The sequence below is a fragment of the Argopecten irradians genome, chromosome 14 (genome assembly GCF_041381155.1).
Source record: "Argopecten irradians isolate NY chromosome 14, Ai_NY, whole genome shotgun sequence".
Lineage (NCBI taxonomy): Eukaryota > Metazoa > Mollusca > Bivalvia > Pectinida > Pectinidae > Argopecten > Argopecten irradians.
Window position 1 is genome coordinate 11,206,358 of NC_091147.1, and position 17,947 is coordinate 11,224,304.

The 17,947-nt window shown below is 33.5% G+C and overlaps 2 protein-coding genes and 2 long non-coding RNA genes across 4 annotated transcripts; 2 read left to right on the plus strand and 2 right to left on the minus strand.

Moving 5' to 3' along the window:
* Positions 1–266: 266 nt before the first annotated feature.
* On the plus strand, positions 267–5,826 carry LOC138307919 (zinc finger HIT domain-containing protein 1-like). The gene is made up of 5 exons (XM_069248847.1): positions 267–333; positions 2,814–2,981; positions 3,392–3,483; positions 4,241–4,329; positions 5,478–5,826. The coding sequence occupies exons 1-5, from the start codon at positions 312–314 to the stop codon at positions 5,560–5,562; spliced, it is 456 nt and encodes a 151-aa protein (XP_069104948.1). The 5' UTR covers positions 267–311; the 3' UTR covers positions 5,563–5,826.
* Positions 5,827–6,403: 577 nt separating this feature from the next.
* Positions 6,404–8,402, plus strand: LOC138307920 (uncharacterized). Its single transcript, XR_011206065.1, has 2 exons — positions 6,404–6,532; positions 7,666–8,402. It is a non-coding gene; the product is annotated as an uncharacterized lncRNA (long non-coding RNA).
* A 1,277-nt stretch (positions 8,403–9,679) lies between these two features.
* LOC138307917 (piRNA biogenesis protein EXD1-like) lies at positions 9,680–13,034 on the minus strand. Its single transcript, XM_069248845.1, has 2 exons — positions 12,559–13,034; positions 9,680–11,777 (listed from the first exon to the last, which is right to left on the minus strand). Exon 2 carries the CDS (start codon positions 11,767–11,769, stop codon positions 10,879–10,881), a length of 891 nt encoding a protein of 296 aa, XP_069104946.1. The 5' UTR covers positions 11,770–11,777; positions 12,559–13,034; the 3' UTR covers positions 9,680–10,878.
* A 1,145-nt stretch (positions 13,035–14,179) lies between these two features.
* Positions 14,180–15,270, minus strand: LOC138307921 (uncharacterized). Its single transcript, XR_011206066.1, has 2 exons — positions 15,146–15,270; positions 14,180–14,810 (listed from the first exon to the last, which is right to left on the minus strand). It is a non-coding gene; the product is annotated as an uncharacterized lncRNA (long non-coding RNA).
* Positions 15,271–17,947: the final 2,677 nt, after the last annotated feature.

The window sequence follows — 17,947 nt, forward strand, 5'->3', positions numbered from 1 at the left end:
CTGTTAAATCTCGGGTTGTCGCAGTTTGAGACCGCGACAACTCGACAAGGCGACAACACGACAAGGCGACAACACAACAACACGAGATGGCCGTAATCAGCCACCATAATATACAGTACAGCAAAGACACAGAGAGGTAATATTCGGCTAACTAATTTTTGATTTTCAAATAGATAAGTGGAAATTGACTCAATATTAAGTGCTTTAAATATTATTTTGTTGAAATCATTTACAAAGAAAAAAAATGCCCTAAACCAGTACTGTTTTCCGGAATTTTCGTCCGGATATTTGTGGTCATTAGAAAATCCAACATGGCTGACAAAAGAGAGTCTGGTACGTATTGTTATATTTAAAATGGATTTAACGTTTTTTTTTAGTAAAAGGAAGGGTTGACAATATCATATATTTGTAACATAAACTACATGTATTACCTTTTAATTCAAAATTCGCATTATATGGTACATACATGAGGCAATTTAAATGAATTGCAACAATGCACCATCTCCCCGGTCAGGCTCGTTTATCAGACCTCACCGTCTTGATTGCGTTTATACTATATTTGTCTAAATAGCCAAACGAGAAAATGATACAGTAGTGTCTTTTTCTTCTTTCATATATCTAGTCCTCATTCCAATGATTTCATACGTATACAGTCATTTATACCAGCCATTTAACCAACGGAAGGGAGGTAACTCTTGGTATATTACAAAAACAAAAAACCAAAAAAAAACTAATAAACATCAAGAATGTTTTGAATAATTCATTATAAGGCAATAAAGTGTCAAGTGGAAACTGTTTATGAATTGCTCCTAAAACACATTTATCTTTTTAAATGAAAATCATAAACATGAAAATTGTTATTAATTTAGATTTGTTTGGTGTTGTTCATGTTAATTGTTTGTATTTTCCATTCCTTTGTTTTAAATGAACTTTACGTACAGATATTAAAAGTTTTGGTTGATTGTGAAATATATCTATTTCCTTATAACTCCATTATTAATTCAGTTTTATGTATTTGTTTATTTTTAAGGTAATTATATTGTATTCTTACATGCACAAGAGCCTATTTGTTATCACAAGTCATTTCACTGTCTGTGTCAACATAATGTTTCAAAAGTATGCTATCATGGTACCTGTATATTTTTCTGTTTTAACTTTCAGTAAAGACAAAATTATATAAAAGCATGAATTATTCCACTATAGTATAACAAATATACCCTAAGTCTTTTATTGAGAAACATATTCTTCAGGTTGGTAAGGAATATGTTATATAATTCTGTGTTACCAGGAGCATGTACTAGTCCGTCACATTTGTCATGTCTGGCTATTTAGTGAAATTATTAAGTCCCCCATCATGTTCAACAAAGACTTTATACCAACTCCACATGTTTATCGCCATATGTAACATTAACATTATAAAGAAACTGTTATCGACTGAAATCCCCAGTTCCCAAAATTTAAAACTGGACTTATCAACACTTTTACCATTTAAGTAACCTACACATGCTTGTGTACAATAGAAATTTAACAGGTCTGATTTATTGGATTAATATATTATAGTACCTGACCCAGTAATATATAGTTTCATTAACTTAGGAATAGTTTTTGAACTTGAGGAAAATGTGAACTTTTCATGAAAATTATTAATTCTGTACCGGGTATGCCGTGCCAGGGAATGAAGAAGGTGTTCTTTTGTATTATACTGATGTCTGTCTCGTCCCGTTCACGATCATCCACATGTATAAACTGTGTCACATTTTTACAGATGTAATTATAGTAGAAATGATATTCCGTGTGTATGTTCAACCCAGGTTATCTCCCTAGGGTTCCACCTCTCTGTATTAATCACATAACAACACAGATAACATGTTCATGTCATTTATTAAAGTTATTAAAGTTAGGACGACCACACAGTAGACAAGACAACATATAAAGACATACCGACAACTCTCACACGCAGACGTACATTTGTACAACGCACCTTCAAAATACTGTACCGCACGATGTCCACCCCACAGACCCTGTAAATGATATACTATATATAAGTCGCACTGGTGAGCCTGTCGCTCTGATGTGCCACGCGCACAGGTATGCGTGCTCTTTTTATACCCTGCACGCGCAAGGCTAGCCAATCATTTGAGTTACGGGTAGAATTACCTGCGCTATTTTTAGCCCACCATCTGATATTCAAATCGCCCTGCGTCCGTGGTCCGGCGTCCGGCGTCCGTCCGTCCGTAAACAATTTATCACTATTTCTTAAAAACTGCTGCAGGGATTTTGTTCAAACTTCACATGGAGGGTCCCCTTGGTCCATGTTTGTGCCATACAGATTTTGAGGCTGATCGGAAAAATAAGATAATAATAATTTGATAGTTGAAGTTTGTTACCGCTATTTCTCAAAAGGTACTGAAGCGATCTGTCTCAAATTTTATATGTAGTATGTTTGAAAAAGTTTAAAAAGTAGAGAAAAGATCCATCTTTCCTTTGTCAGATATAGATCATTCTTTGGTGGGCGCCAAGATCCATGTGGGATCTTCTGTAAATATATATATCTTATCACACACGAACCATATCCCTGGCGCCAGGACTCAAACACACACACGCACACACGTAGTCTTACTTTCAATTCTGCCACATTATTCCATTGCCAGACAGGGTTTTCGGACAATTGTAGTAATTTAGCATTCAAATATACATGAAAATAAATTATATGATTTATCGATTAGAAGAGCAAAATATTTCATCAGCTGGATACCGGTAAGTGTATGTCCTAAAAGATAATAATAAATATGACAGTTGGTTTTGCATTCCAGGGCGTGTGAAAGACCTTCAACAGAAGAGAGTTCTAGATGATGCTGCTCGACGTCGAAGACAAAGAAAGGCACTGGAGGCCTTAGAGTCAGACAACTTCCAGGATGATCCACACGCAGATCTCAAGATGAGTAAAAAAGCTCCTAAGTTTGAGGAATCTATGGATACAGGTAATTTACATTGTTGATACTTTTACTAACCAGACAGTGTTGTTTGTGCCAAAAATTTAAATTGTTTTAAAGATGAACTGGATAAATATTGGAAAAAAATCAATTTATTTTATAATTTCATGGCTAATTGATAACCTGAAGTGTTGTTACAATCAAAAACTGTTATCATAAGGTATGTAAAGAATTGAGTCTGGTGTAGAGGATATATTATCCTGTACCAGAAATCTATCATTAAATATCATCAAATTAGATATTAAAAAACTGATCCACTTCACGCACATCCAAACTCATTCATTGATATTTGTTTCTTGAAAATTCATTACAGTTTTATATAACTGTTCATGTTGAATAATTACTGTGTGTATGTAAGATAATCATACAGAAATGATAAAATCCTCCTTTTTGAACAGGACAACCAGTGTCCAAAAAGAAAAGGAAAAGCAAGAGTGACCATTTCAAATTTAAGTACAAGAAAAGCTTTGCTGCATTAATAGAAGAAGAGGTGGGTACATGTGTACTGATTTACAATTACAAAGGAATTATATGTATACTAGTGACCTTGTTTACTTATAGTTGCAGTGATAAGATACACTGAACAATCGTATGTAATGTATTTATTAGGCTCAACTATTACTGGTACCTTACTGAACATTCCTTATTGCTTTACTAGAATTCTTGAATAACTGGAAATTTGTCACAAAATCCTCAACTTCAGGATACAGAATCTTGAGAGTAGATTTAGCAGTTATTTTTTCCGCTTATTAATTTATTAAATTAAAAAAAATGACAGACTCTGAAACTAACAAAATTTCCATTTTTTTATTGCATAAACATGGTCAAGTAGATAAATTAACTGAATACAGAGTTTTTGAAACTGATTTATCATTTCTTAGTATTATTTGTAGATTAATGATTCTAAACGAGTGATCATCGTAATTTTACTATCATTTGAATGTATCATATCGTATTGAAAAAAAGATGGATGTATCTTGAAATTGTATTGTAAGAAAACATCACGATACATCTGTCTTTCGATTAATCGTTACATGTACAGCCTTATCATGTATCATTCTTCACTAATCCTTCATCCTGTTGTGTCAAGTTCAGATCTCATAATGGAGCTTTGATGTCACACATCTCAGTATTTAAATCATTTATTTTCAATATCATTCACTTATTACGAAAAGACATTTTCATATGATTTCCGGATGCGTTTTAACTCTAGAATAACAATTATGTATTTGGATGTATTCTTTCAGCACATGTTGAATAGAGACTCGCCTAACTATATGTCAGCCAGTGTACCACCATCCAAGTTTCCTGAGAGAAGATTCTGTGCTGTCTGTGGATATCCTTTAAATCTAACTATCACTTGGATAAATCTATAGAGTAATACCATATTTCTGGTAAAATATATGGCCAAGATTTAATTAAAAAGGATAAAATTATATTTTAGAGATATTAAATTTTTGCAATTTTGCTTTATGGTCATATATGATTCTACCATATCTTAACATTTTGTACGTCAATTTTTTTCCTGCAAAAATGTGAAAATGTCCCAGTGAAAATAACTGGCTATACAATAATATTGAATACTGGTATGTTTTTACTATGTAAATCAAGTCAAAGTAAACATCATAATTATGCTATGGGATATACATGTGCTGATGTATATGATTGGTTAAAGGTGTACTTTCTACGTCTATTGGCAGGCGACGTACCAGTTATCGTCGAGTACCAATTCTCGCCATTGCATTTGAGTCTGTACGATTTCCATGCAAATTTAGTCAATAGAGCCTTCTTCTGATAGAAAAAACTACCATGCTGATTTCCACAAAAAATTGTCTCAAAATTTGTCTGTGATCATAGAAGTACATATGCGATGGTACTCAGCGAGAACTGGTTGTTTGCCAGAAGTCATGGTAATTTAAGACATGCAAGGTTTTTGAGATCTAAAAAAGCTGGAAAGCCAATACTCTATGCTCGGAACACCTGTCACTTGCCCTACCTGGGATTCTAACTTGTATCCCAGAAGTGGTGGGCCTATTAGTGGTAGAATATCATGGAATGTCTTAGCTAGGTTACTGCTGTCCCTATCTAAATTGAATGTGAAAAAGATAAGACAAAACATTATAATGATGAAAAAAACGAAATTTAAGAACTTTGTTAAAAAATCAAACACAAGATAAACACAACATGAATATTAAGATGCAAAAGTAATGTATTTTGATACGTAAGCTAGGACATAATATATATAAATTAAAAATTATCATGAGGATTTTAAAATGACATACAGTAAATAGAACAAAAGGAATATTTTGGACATTTGAAACTACAAATGTACATGTGTTTAAGAACAATAGTATGTTGATTTATTTTTTTTATTAATTTGATCGAAATACATGAATTATATAGAAATAATATTATATCAATACCCAAGTATATATTTAATTTTGTGCAACATAAGATCACATTTAATTTCCTTAACGAGGTCACATTTCCATCTAACTACACGTGTGTACAGTGTGGAGCACGGTACTGCTCTGTCAGGTGTTTAGGAACACATCAGGATACCAGGTGAGTGGTAATTTGTTAATTCAAGTTAAAGTACATCTATTGAACCAGAACTTTATTAATAGATTATCTCCCCCTGGTAGGCAACTGAGAAATCTGACAAGTCGTATGCAGGAAATGTAATGTGATAGTTCAAAGTTGTGTTAACTGATAAACAGACCTCAACCACAGGTAACAGATGGAAAACCTTTAACATGATCACCTTATATTGCCTGAAAATTTACCTAAAATCAGTTGATTTGAATGGTAATTTTTCTCAATCAAAAACTGAAGTAGCCGATTTAGTATTTTTCTTCCTGTTACAAGAGTTACTTACATTAACTATTGCCACCATTGAAAAGTTTGAGCTTCTAATTTTACTTTAAAGAAAAAAAAAAAAAAAAAAAAATTAATTGCATAAAAAATTCTGTGGCACTTTGTCCTATATGGAATGCAGTACTGATTGCGCATGCACGAAAGCAAAATAAATTATTGTAAATTATTTTTTGCGTTAAATAGACATGTATACAAGATAAGACACAATTATTGCTCAAATGATGGGTATCATTTATGCTCTGTTGGCGGTGGAGCATCTTTAATAGATTGTTTGCTGATCATTTGAATATTAAGATGCAAAAGTAATGTATTTTGATACGTAAGCTAGGACATAATATATATAAATTAAAAATTATCATGAGGATTTTAAAATGACATACAGTAAATAGAACAAAAGGAATATTTTGGACATTTGAAACTACAAATGTACATGTGTTTAAGAACAATAGTATGTTGATTAATTTTTTTTTTAATTTGATCGAAATACATAAATTATATAGAAATAATATTATATCAATACCCAAGTATATATTTAATTTTGTGCAACATAAGATCACATTTAATTTCCTTAACGAGGTCACATTTCCATCTAACTACACGTGTGTACAGTGTGGAGCACGGTACTGCTCTGTCAGGTGTTTAGGAACACATCAGGATACCAGGTGAGTGGTAATTTGTTAATTCAAGTTAAAGTACATCTATTGAACCAGAACTTTATTAATAGATTATCTCCCCCTGGTAGGCAACTGAGAAATCTGACAAGTCGTATGCAGGAAATGTAATGTGATAGTTCAAAGTTGTGTTAATTGATAAACAGACCTCAACCACAGGTAACAGATGGAAAACCTTTAACATGATCACCTTATATTGCCTGAAAATTTACCTAAAATCAGTTGATTTGAATGGTAATTTTTCTCAATCAAAAACTGAAGTAGCCGATTTAGTATTTTTCTTCCGTTACAAGAGTTACTTACATTACACTTTTGCCACCATTGAAAAGTTTGAGCTTCTAATTTTACTTTAATGAGATAAAAAAAAAATTAAAAAAAAAATTAATTGCATCCCGAAAAAATTCTGTGGCACTTTGTCCTATATGGAATGCAGTACTGATTGCGCATGCACCGAAAGCAAAATAAATTATTGTAAATTATTTTTTGCGTTAAATAGACATGTATACAAGATAAGACACCAATTATTGCTCAAATGATGGGTATCATTTATGCTCTGTTGGCGGTGGAGCATCTTTAATAGATTGTTTGCTGATCATTTCAATCATTGAAAAAGCCATTTTAATGACAGTAAAAATCATGTGCAAAAATGGTATATTGGCATGAATATAAAAAGTCATCATGAAGATTCAGATTTCAGATGAACTGAAAATCACAAGTTAAAAGAAAAGCTATATCAACAGAAGACATTTTACCTGTGTATATTTATATATATCCACAGAAGACATTTGACCTGTGTATATTTATATATATCCACAGAAGACACTTTACCTGTGTATATTTTTTCTTTTGTTCCTTATTTAAAAAGCACAGTGTCAATTCACAGTGTCATGCTAGTTGTTTGAAAATATAGTTATCATCTTCTTTAGGCTACAAAAATGAGAAACTTGTAATTTATGGCCATTTTGATACACCATAAAGGGAGATAATTCATTAAATCTAAGTACCTGGGTAATGAAGTGAATGTGAGACTGAAGAATAAAAGTTCGAAATTTACAATAGTTGTTGCTTCTGAATTTATGGTTTATGTAGATTAAGTTGGCTTTTCTTCTCTCTTTGACTTCCAGGTGTTTGAAATGGACAGCTTGAGGATGTTAGTGACAGATATGAAGTTGTCAGAAGAAAGGAGTGGCTGAGACAGACCCATGAAGGGACAAGTAATCCCTGATGTCCTGAAAGGATCCAGGATTATTTCTGTGATATGTAAAGGCAGGCAATGGACTAAAACATCCTACTGTGACTGTACAATGTAAATATGTCACTGTTTGACTCCGTGAAATAGATTGGGTTGGCCGATCTGACTGAACAGCAGGGCTGATCTTCTTTACATGACTACTAAACCTAAAGGGTATTCACAATCTGTGGCATGTGCTAGGTATTGATGTTCTCCAATCGGCAATGGCGAGTTAGGGGGAGGCAGATTTAGCAGAATATCTGTTTGTGAAAATAGTTTCAATAATCATTTTGTTTCATTTCTGTGTGAAACTCTACTGTATGGCTTTGTTTGGTATCAATATCAGTACAGATCAGCTTTATTTATTGTAACTACAGGGGATTGCGTGGTATCAACTAATTTCAATGTAGTACAGCATCACAATAATAAACTAGATTGCATGAATGATTAAAATAAATCTAAAACGGTAATGTTACATACATCGTATGATGTACATAGTCTAAACTGTGACAAGACAAATGCTGTAATTAATACATGCTAAGACAGTAAAAACTGATGAAGTTGTTTAAATTGTTAATGTCACATTTCTGTGTAGATGTGACAGGAAAATAAACAATTATTATGATATCATGCCCTTCTTAATGTAGTTGTTTTTTTTCGCAAAATTAATCAAATATCAAAGTGTAAAACCATATTTTCACTCAAGTCTTATATTGGACATGGAACATTCTTTTTCCTGAAAGCGACCTTTATGTCCCAAGAATACAAGTGTCTGAATTTTAAAGCATTTTTCTGTAAACATGATATTGATTGGGTTTATAACCTGTTATGAAAAGTTGTGCCACAAATTAATTTATCCTTCACAACATCTTCTTATTGAATTGGCCATTGAATAAAATCCAATTTCTACTTCTGGACTTTAAAAGTAGAGAAGCCCTTCATTCCAGCATAAAGTAGAGAGAAGCCTTCATTCCAACATAAAGTAGAGAAGCCCTTCATTCGGACATAAAGTAGAGAAGCCCTTCATTCCGACATAAAGTAGAGAAGCCCTTCATTCCGAAATAAAGTAGAGAAGCCCTTCCTTCCAACACAAAGTAGAGAAGCCTTCATTCCAACATAAAGTAGTGAAGCCTTCATTCCAACATAAAGTAGAGAAGTCCACCTCATTCCAACATAAAGTAGAGAAGCCTTCATTCCAACATAAAGTAGAGAAGCCTTCATTCCAACATAAAGTAGAGAAGCCCTTCATTAAACATAAAGTAGAGAAGCCCTTCATTCCAACATAAAGTTAGAGAAGCCCTTCATTCCGACATAAAGTAGAGAAGCCCTTTGTCCAACATAAAGTAGAGAAGCCCATTCGACATTCCGTCCAACATAAAGTAGAGAAGCCCTTTGTCCAACATAAAGTAGAGAAGCCCTTTGTCCAACATAAAGTAGAGAAGCCCTTTGTCCAACATAAAGTAGAGAAGCCCTTCATTCCAACATAAAGTAGAGAAGCCTTCATTCCAACATAAAGTAGAGAAGCCCTTCATTCCAACATAAAGTAGAGAAGCCTTCATTCCAACATACAATAGAGAAGCCTTCATTCCAACATAAAGTAGAGAAGCCCTTCATTCCAACATAAAGTAGAGAAGACCTTCATTCCGGCATACTAATAGGCCTCTCAGTTACTGTCAACAAGTTGTTTACAAACCTTAGCCAATTTGACCTCTGAATGAAGATCATGATCAAAATCATTTATTTGAACTAACTTGTTTTTCCATTATACCAGCATGGCCCAATCCAAGTACCCTGGACATATCTGTTATTGAGAAGAAGTTGTTTGAATGAAATATTCACAGATGACACACAATGGCGATAGTAAAATGATAATTAAATATAAATAATAAGTAAATATAAAAAGAACATTTAGGAACTAAGGGTAATTTTAATCATGTTATACATGTACGTATAAGACCGTTACAAACTTTACATGTGTTAGATTTCACAAAATATTCAAAAGTAATCAAAAGTAATTTCTGTAAACCCAGTGTATTAAATGTCTTAATGAAATGTACGTGTGGATTTAAGAGTGAGCATCTTTAGTGAGGGTATGTGCGGTTTTTCTCATATGTTACGTCATGATATATATTTAATGAAAAAAAAAATTAAAAAAAGAAGTTTAAGATGTGAAAAGTTTACGTACGGCATACGAAACAGTAATAAGTACCTAAAGAAAATCTATAAACAATGTGTAATACTATTATGTCAATAGTTCCACAATATGTGGACAAATACCAATGGAATGTTTCTTTCTTAATACATTCATCTATATACAAAGTTAACGTTTAACATTATAAAATACATATATCAAAGAGAGTTTTCATGGTTCTCAGCAGATAATATATAAAAAACACGTTTGGTAATTTTAACATAACTCGAATCTTCTTCTTGAAGTTCCATTTATACCTCCAAAGTTAATTGCACTCGCATTCGAGGTGGAGGGTAATCCTCGACACAAAGTGAAAGTGAAAGTGCCCCGTTCAGTATTCATGTTAATTAAAAAACTCGTTTTGAACCTGATCTACAGAAAAATGCCGTCAATCAATAATAACATATCGATCGATTTTATTTAAGAAATTCCACTTTCTCTATTATGCTTGCTGCTATGTATGCAGTCTGTGAACCTTGGTATATTTCTATGTACACAGTACACTAAACATATGACGAGAGCCTGCCGTGAAAGAACCACCTGTTTATTAATTGAAATTTCCATCATGTTCCTTTTTAATCAAAGTGACAATTTGAATTACATGTCCTTATAGGTTTCTACAGAGACTTTGCAAGACTACAAGAAAATTTAAGATTCCAAAACCATTAACCTCCTATCTAATTGTATAGTTATATTTTGTGACTGTTATCTGATAACATGACATTGAAATTATGATTAAGTTGCCAATTGTCTGTTAATTAGGCTCAAGAATTGCTCGAGAAATTACATAATCAGTTAGAGTTATAATGGATATCGGTATTGATTTACGCTGTAGCGACAACTGCGTTTCAATATTGTTTTCTCTCAAAGTAACATTTTTGGTTGATTTCAATGTCAATAACAACGAACCTTGATTCATCGACGTTGTTGTTGAACTTTCCTACAAACACGACAAACCTGAGTGCCATTTCTCAATTGTTTGCTTCTGAATTCGTCCGTTGGGAACTTCCGTTGACATTTGGAGCACTTGGTGGATGCAAATGGAAAGCTCAAGGTGCCTTCTTCTGGTATGATATCCAGGGGAAGGCAAGCATTAAATTCGAATTTGTCGAAACGTCTCTCTTCCATAGCCCTCCATATGTCTGCATATTTCTCCGAGGCGACGGAAAGTCGAGGAAGGATCTCGTCAGATTCTTTTAGTTTCCTGTACATAGGAAACATGGCGACAACATCAACGACACAATAGTCGATCAGAGTTTCCGAGAGAGGTCGAACTTTCCAAATCTCATAGTTATCCCTCAGTTCGTTGTTTCCCTTCTCTTTTTGCTTCAAAAGTTTTGCGTCGTAGACGTAGTTTTCCAGACAGCGTTTGTAGCCGTTGATATTTTCCACTTCCCAATCCCTGTCGCATCTCTTGATCGACTGAGTTTGTGTCCGTCGCGGCCTGTTCTTTCTGCGATAGATGATGTCCAGGAGTTGTAGATCCAACACCCCTGTTATCTTCACCTTAAATTGGTGCCATAGACTGTCAGAATCCTGTCTGCAATCAAACATCAACTTCTCGATAGATTTACTCTCTAGAATTTCACGGAGGCCATTATCAAAAACAGACTGTCCAAGTTTGAAGACATCAAAGATAAAAACTTTCGTTTCAGTGGCAATTGTTAGGATTGTCAGTTGACCTTTCCTGCTCAGGTTGACCCCTTCACAGTCAACGGCAATTAGCTTTCGGCTTTTGATTTCCGAAAATGCTGAAGCAATAGCACCTTTGTTGTCGATCAATGTATGGTCAGTCGGAGTCGCCATTCTTGGTTCTAAAATAACGTAAAATATCAATAGCATTTATGAGACTTTAATTTACAATACTATATAATTCTAATTTTACGCACAATCAAATGGAAAATAAAAGTTGACTTCTTTAATTGTGGTCGAGTCGACATAAGAGGAATACTTGATGCACTTTGAGTTGCTATATTCCAGGTTGTTCTAGTGTAACGAAAATCTCGTGATTTTTTTAAAAATTGATAACATTAAAATTAATTTTCTAGCGAATGAAGTTGTCATATGAACTAACTATATTCTTACCATTTAGTTGACGAATTTAATTCACTGACCACCATAATGTAATGCGAAATCGCAAAAATATCAACACCGCGAGAATTACCCGCCTTACGTGTGAAATGTTTATGAGTTTCCACAATTCATTATTTGCACATGACAGAGCTATCTTCCCTTGCGGGCAGGTACATTTTGTATTAATCATGACGTCATGTGTTTCCAAGCGTAACGTCACACTTTTTAGATAAAACGACGTGAATTTCGCTGATATAATCATGGCGTCTCAATTGATACTTACCCGTAAGGGAGTTTACTCTATGATATGCAAAGACGGAATAACAAAACATAAGATCTATACCAGTGATGTCTGTCGATGTACGAAGTGTACACTTACATATGCATCTACCTTGCATAGCGAATGTACACAAAATAGACACACATAATTTTAACATATCGGAAGGAAAATACTACATTTTATTGTGGTCTTGTTATATATAGTTCGCCCTCGCAATAGTAATATTAAGCACTTATACATACCTTGGTGAGATACAGAAGTCTCTTACGTCGGTTTTAACACTAATTGTTCAATAAACCCCAAAGTACGTCCTCTGAAGTCGTTTCACCTGTGTGACAGTAAATTACTAAAACAAATAACGATATCCAATACACGGTTACACTACCCGGAAGTTAGTACTAAAAATAGAAATAATGTTTTCTGTAAACTTAGCACTTACAGAAAGATGAAAACGATTTTTCTAATCATGCAGTTTCTATCAGTATTGATGTACAACTCGATAAGGTTGATAACTATCTCACGAGATATCGATATATGTGGAGTTATACCAACATGATCATTGGCACAGTCAATAATCCATTTATCAGTAAGGGTTCCCGGAAGTGCACCTGCAGGTGCATTTACTCCGTAAACCAAATCGATATCTTTATCACTGACTTCGAGGAACCATCTCGCTTCCCTGGTGCGATTACCCCGGTGTGTTTTTCGGTGTACGTAACATTTTTAATACAACGCGACTAGCGTTTGTATTAATGCTATCCGGTTTTCTATTGATGTGTAGGACTGTGTAGGACTTGCCCTACAATAACATCTAGTGGTGACCTCTTGAACCATCTCATTCATAAACTTCCCTATTCATTGAATAATATTCCTTTGGACCAATCAGTAGTCATGGGAAGACTGCCTTCTGATTGGTAGAATACACAGAGTGTGTATAGAATACACAGAGTGCTATATGATACACAGCCCATCTAGGTCAACTGTTGCCTGCTGGTGACTCCTCTGTCCAACTTACATAATCTCTGTTAATGGTAATTCAAATTGGACTAACTATCTAAGGCTTATAGACATAAGAGTTTTAAAGTAAACTAATCATATGCCCTTTTTGTGTACTTTAAAATAATGTTTTTAAATGAATGTTAAACACAGATCTGAGGTAAAGGCAAAATAACTTATAAGGCTGCCCTCATATGTGCATGGTTTTACCATAATAAGTGTATGTGCAACATAAGAAACAAGAGTATATTAAGGATAAAAACTCATTGTAATGAAGACCTTTGTTTTCTTTGTGATTTTCATATAGGAACTTTAATTAAGAAAAATGTCAAACAAAACATGTATTTTCTGTGATCAGTTGAATGTTCTTGAAATAATTGATATTAAAGTCTTTATAATATGGTTTATATATTTTAATTTTGGAAATTAATTTTATTTCATTCTATTTTTCTGTTTCTGCTGCGTTGTATTTGCAGTACTTTGAGTACTTTGATTACGATTTTAACGTTTCGAGTTCTGAAAGGCCAAGCTCCAAATCTTTTAAACTCCATGTAGTAACAAGTGTGATTGATATGATTTCTGTGATATTAATTTTAGTGTATTTAGTATGATTATACACAAATGTACTCATATACAATTACATTTGTAATCCGAGTCATATTGTTCACTAGACTATTGTGTAAATGTGTAACGCTATATCAATAAATGTTCTTAGTATTATATTATTATCGGGATATAATTTGATATTTTCGCTTTAATATCAAATTTATTTCGTTTTAAAGAAATGTACCGACCACATGTTGCTGGGTTGGGTTAGGTCCCAGATGATAGAGGATGTTTGGTTAGAGAATAATGACACAATCCATCTTCTGAGTCATGGTGCTTTATTGTCTTTATATATGTACAAGTGTACATATAAGCATATCATCGTAGAAGCGTATAAGCGTAGAGTCTGTAACAAGATAAAACAAGACTCATTAAGTATAAGTTCACATTTCAATAATACATAATAACATAAGATTCAAATTAATCATACATACATACAAGATCCCTGTGTAGCCTACAGTATATCAACATCAGATTCACAATATATATGAATAACATCAGAGTTAATCTATTTATAAACTCTAGAGCAACTATTATAAATTAGACTTTACACTAATAGATATAGCTTCTGCTATCTATAATAAATACAAGGGGAGACAATCTGTTCCCTCTATAATCTAAAATCAGGGGAGATAATCTGTCTCCTCTATACCATATAATATCAGGGGAGACAATTCGCCCCTTTTCAACTATACCATAAATTACTCTCGTCTAAGGGGAGATAATCTATCCACTTAGACACTACAACATATAACACTATCAATGCATTTACTAACCTTATATTCTAATACAAATACGAAGACATACACATTATATAAATACACACCTCGCTCTGGGCCGACTCAATTACGCTTCGATCTATGTTACATTGTTTATTTTTCGACCCAGGGTCCTACACATGAATAAAATATACAATATCACAAAAAGGTCTAAACTTATAAAATATCTCCTTATAAAACACTAATTTTCCATCTCTATGACGGTTATAATAGAGATCAATATATACATATTACTTTATATCAAATTGTCTATATAAATAGACAATTACTCTTAAATTCAAATACATACTTATGCTTTTACACTTTCAAGTCAATTCAACTTATTCAAAAATAGTTTAATATATTCTGATAATTTTACCAAAATAAAGCAAATAAATATAAATAATTTACTTTATGAACATTGCACAGGATATACAATATTAGTAAGAAATAGAAAAAGAAGACTTACAGAAGTAGAAGAATTTCCTCCTAGACATATCCAAATTCCACAAAATGTCTGAGAGACCAAAACACACCTGCTCTCATTAAACTCTCTCTGTGAACTGTCCACAGACAAAGGAAAGTTCTCCAAAGATAGAATTTTGGAGGGAAAGTTTGACCAATAAAAACACACATTATTATATCAATAAACCAATAAAATCAATAAAAACAATCAGCTGACCAGCCAGGTAAGTCACCTGACTGGTACCTACCCACACCTATAACCAAAGAATGTGCTCATCCATCCATGCACTGATTTTTTTCTGTGTAATATACAGGTATACAGGTAAACAAGACAGTGGCATATGGACAGTACTGGGACAACATATACATGTAGTGCCGGGGTGCAGCTTAACTTATAACTATACATAAATACACTAATACTAATTACATAAACTAATTAGTTACTTAATTAATTACCCTGCCACACACACAATCAAAATCGACTTCTGATGTCTGTTTTTAATACAACGCGACTAGCGTTTGTATTAATGTTAAACGGTTTACCATGATGTGTAGGACTGAGTAGGACTTGCCCTACAATGACATCTAGTGGTGACCTCTTAAACCATATCATTCATAAACTTCCATTCATAAAATCCCTATTTATTGACTAATATTCCTTTTGACCAATCAAAATGTTGCATTCCCTTTACTGCAGTATGCAGTCATGGGAAGCTTGCCTAATGATTGGTGGAATTCACACAGCCTCTGTAGAATATACACACACATACTCCCTAACTGTGTCTACATGTGTATACAGCATGTACCTACAATCTACACATGGTTGGGACTCCTCTGTCTAACTTACATAAACTGTTAATGATAATACAAATTGGAATTACTATAATAGACTTATAGACCTCAGAGTTAAAAAGTAAACAGTTCAGAGCTACTTTCTGTGTACATTATAATAATTCTTTAAAATGATTATTTGATAAGGCTGCTCTCATGTGTGCATGGTTTTACCTACATCATAAGTGTGCAACAGGAGTCAAGAATGTAGGACAAAAGTTCTTTTTAATGAATATAAGACTTAAATGCTTTCTTTACTTTGAAATTGTTTATTTTATGTAGGGATTTTTAATTAAGAAGAATGTCAAACAATATTCCTTCGGACCAATCAAAATGTGGCATTCCCATTACTGCATTTGTGTGTATGCAGTCATGGGAAGCCTGCTTTCTGATTGGTGGAATTCACACAGCCTCTGTGTAGAATATACACACACCTATTCTACATGTGTACACACGTACAACTTACATAAACACTGTTAATGACAATACAAATTGGAATTACTTAAGGCTTACAGATCTTAGATTTAAATGTAAACTAATATGAGTTTCTTTCTGTGTACATTATAGTAATGTTTTAAAATGATTATTGATAAGGCTGCCCTCATGTGTGCATGGTTTCACTATACATACATAACTGTGCAACACAAGAGTCAAGAGTGTAGGACAAAAACTCATTTTTAATGAATATAAGACTTAAATGCTTTCTTTATTTTGAAATTGTTTAATTTATGTAGGAATTTTAATTAAGAAGAATGTCAAACAAAATATATACATTAGTTGAATATTCTTGAAATAATTGTAATTGTAAAAGTCGGTCACCCGACCACCAGACATTAGACTGCTGATAGATATGCAAAACCTTCAATTAAACTTAATTTTCCAGGACCTACAGTATCTGTTTTCTGGAGAATGGGGCATCTGCCTAACAGGTTGACGTTTTCATATGGATATACTTCACACGGGATTATGCCACCAGTACATTTGTACAGTAGATTTATCAGACACTGTTAATATGACTATCCACCGACCTAACCGACCGAGTAATTCATCTTATATTGGGATTGGATGTATTTTTTTAACTTTCATAGCGGCTATGAATAGCGGAAGTCCGTGCCCACGCGCCTTAACGGTCACCTGAGATCTAGCTGGTACAGAATGTAACACAGATGTGTAAATGTTGCACCCATTAATCTCGTGAACTCGGCCGTTGAGCAAATGTTTTAAAATTTACACGGTGAAAATTGTGACAAAAATGGCTCAAAGATGACAAAATGTCTAAATCTTTGGTAAAATAAAATAAGAAATTTGGAAACTTTTAAACAATCCGCTGACCAGCCAGTATCAGATATCAGTATGACCTTTAATCACGCATCACATCCGTGAATTCATGCAGAAGACGTTTTCCAACATTTTGATCTCGTCTGGCCTCCCTCCGTAGGATTAATCAACCAAATTACATTTAAGTGATATCTCAACATTATAACCAAGTTTTCTTTGACAATTGAACAAATTATGCTTAAACATGTGGTTTCCCTATATAAGCTACACATAAATGACTTCCTCCCTTAACGTCCGAGGCCCCAGGACCACGAAATTCACAACTTTTCTAACGTTACTTAAATCATTTTAATTTATGAACAGTATTAGATAACACTAATTCCGTGAATTGAGAAGATTTTTGAAATTTTATTCATTTTGACCCCTTTTGGCCCCCGGGGGTCAGTCATGAATTTTTTGTTATGAATAATGATGATGTTAAAATGCTATCTCGGGGTAATAATTTTAAGCAACAAGGAATCTTTGAACAAATAAAATGTATATTGCATAAGAGTAAATCTGCCCCTCTTGAAAGAATCTGAAAATTCTGGGTTATGAAGTTCATAATTTCTATAAAGGGCCTTAATTATGACCGAATTATCAATGAAATGATATGCAGTTTTAATCTACCACATCTGTAAGTTAAACCACGGGATTT

Bases quoted from the DNA above. Each gene is read 5' to 3' on its own strand.
- LOC138307917 (XM_069248845.1), bottom strand. From the start codon at position 11,769: ATGGCGACTCCGACTGACCATACATTGATCGACAACAAAGGTGCTATT.
- LOC138307919 (XM_069248847.1), top strand. From the start codon at position 312: ATGGCTGACAAAAGAGAGTCTG. The intron at 334-2,813 runs GTACGTATTGTT...TTTGCATTCCAG, and splicing joins GGCTGACAAAAGAGAGTCTG to GGCGTGTGAAAGACCTTCAA. The intron at 4,330-5,477 runs ATATCCTTTAAA...TAACGAGGTCAC, and splicing joins AGATTCTGTGCTGTCTGTGG to ATTTCCATCTAACTACACGT.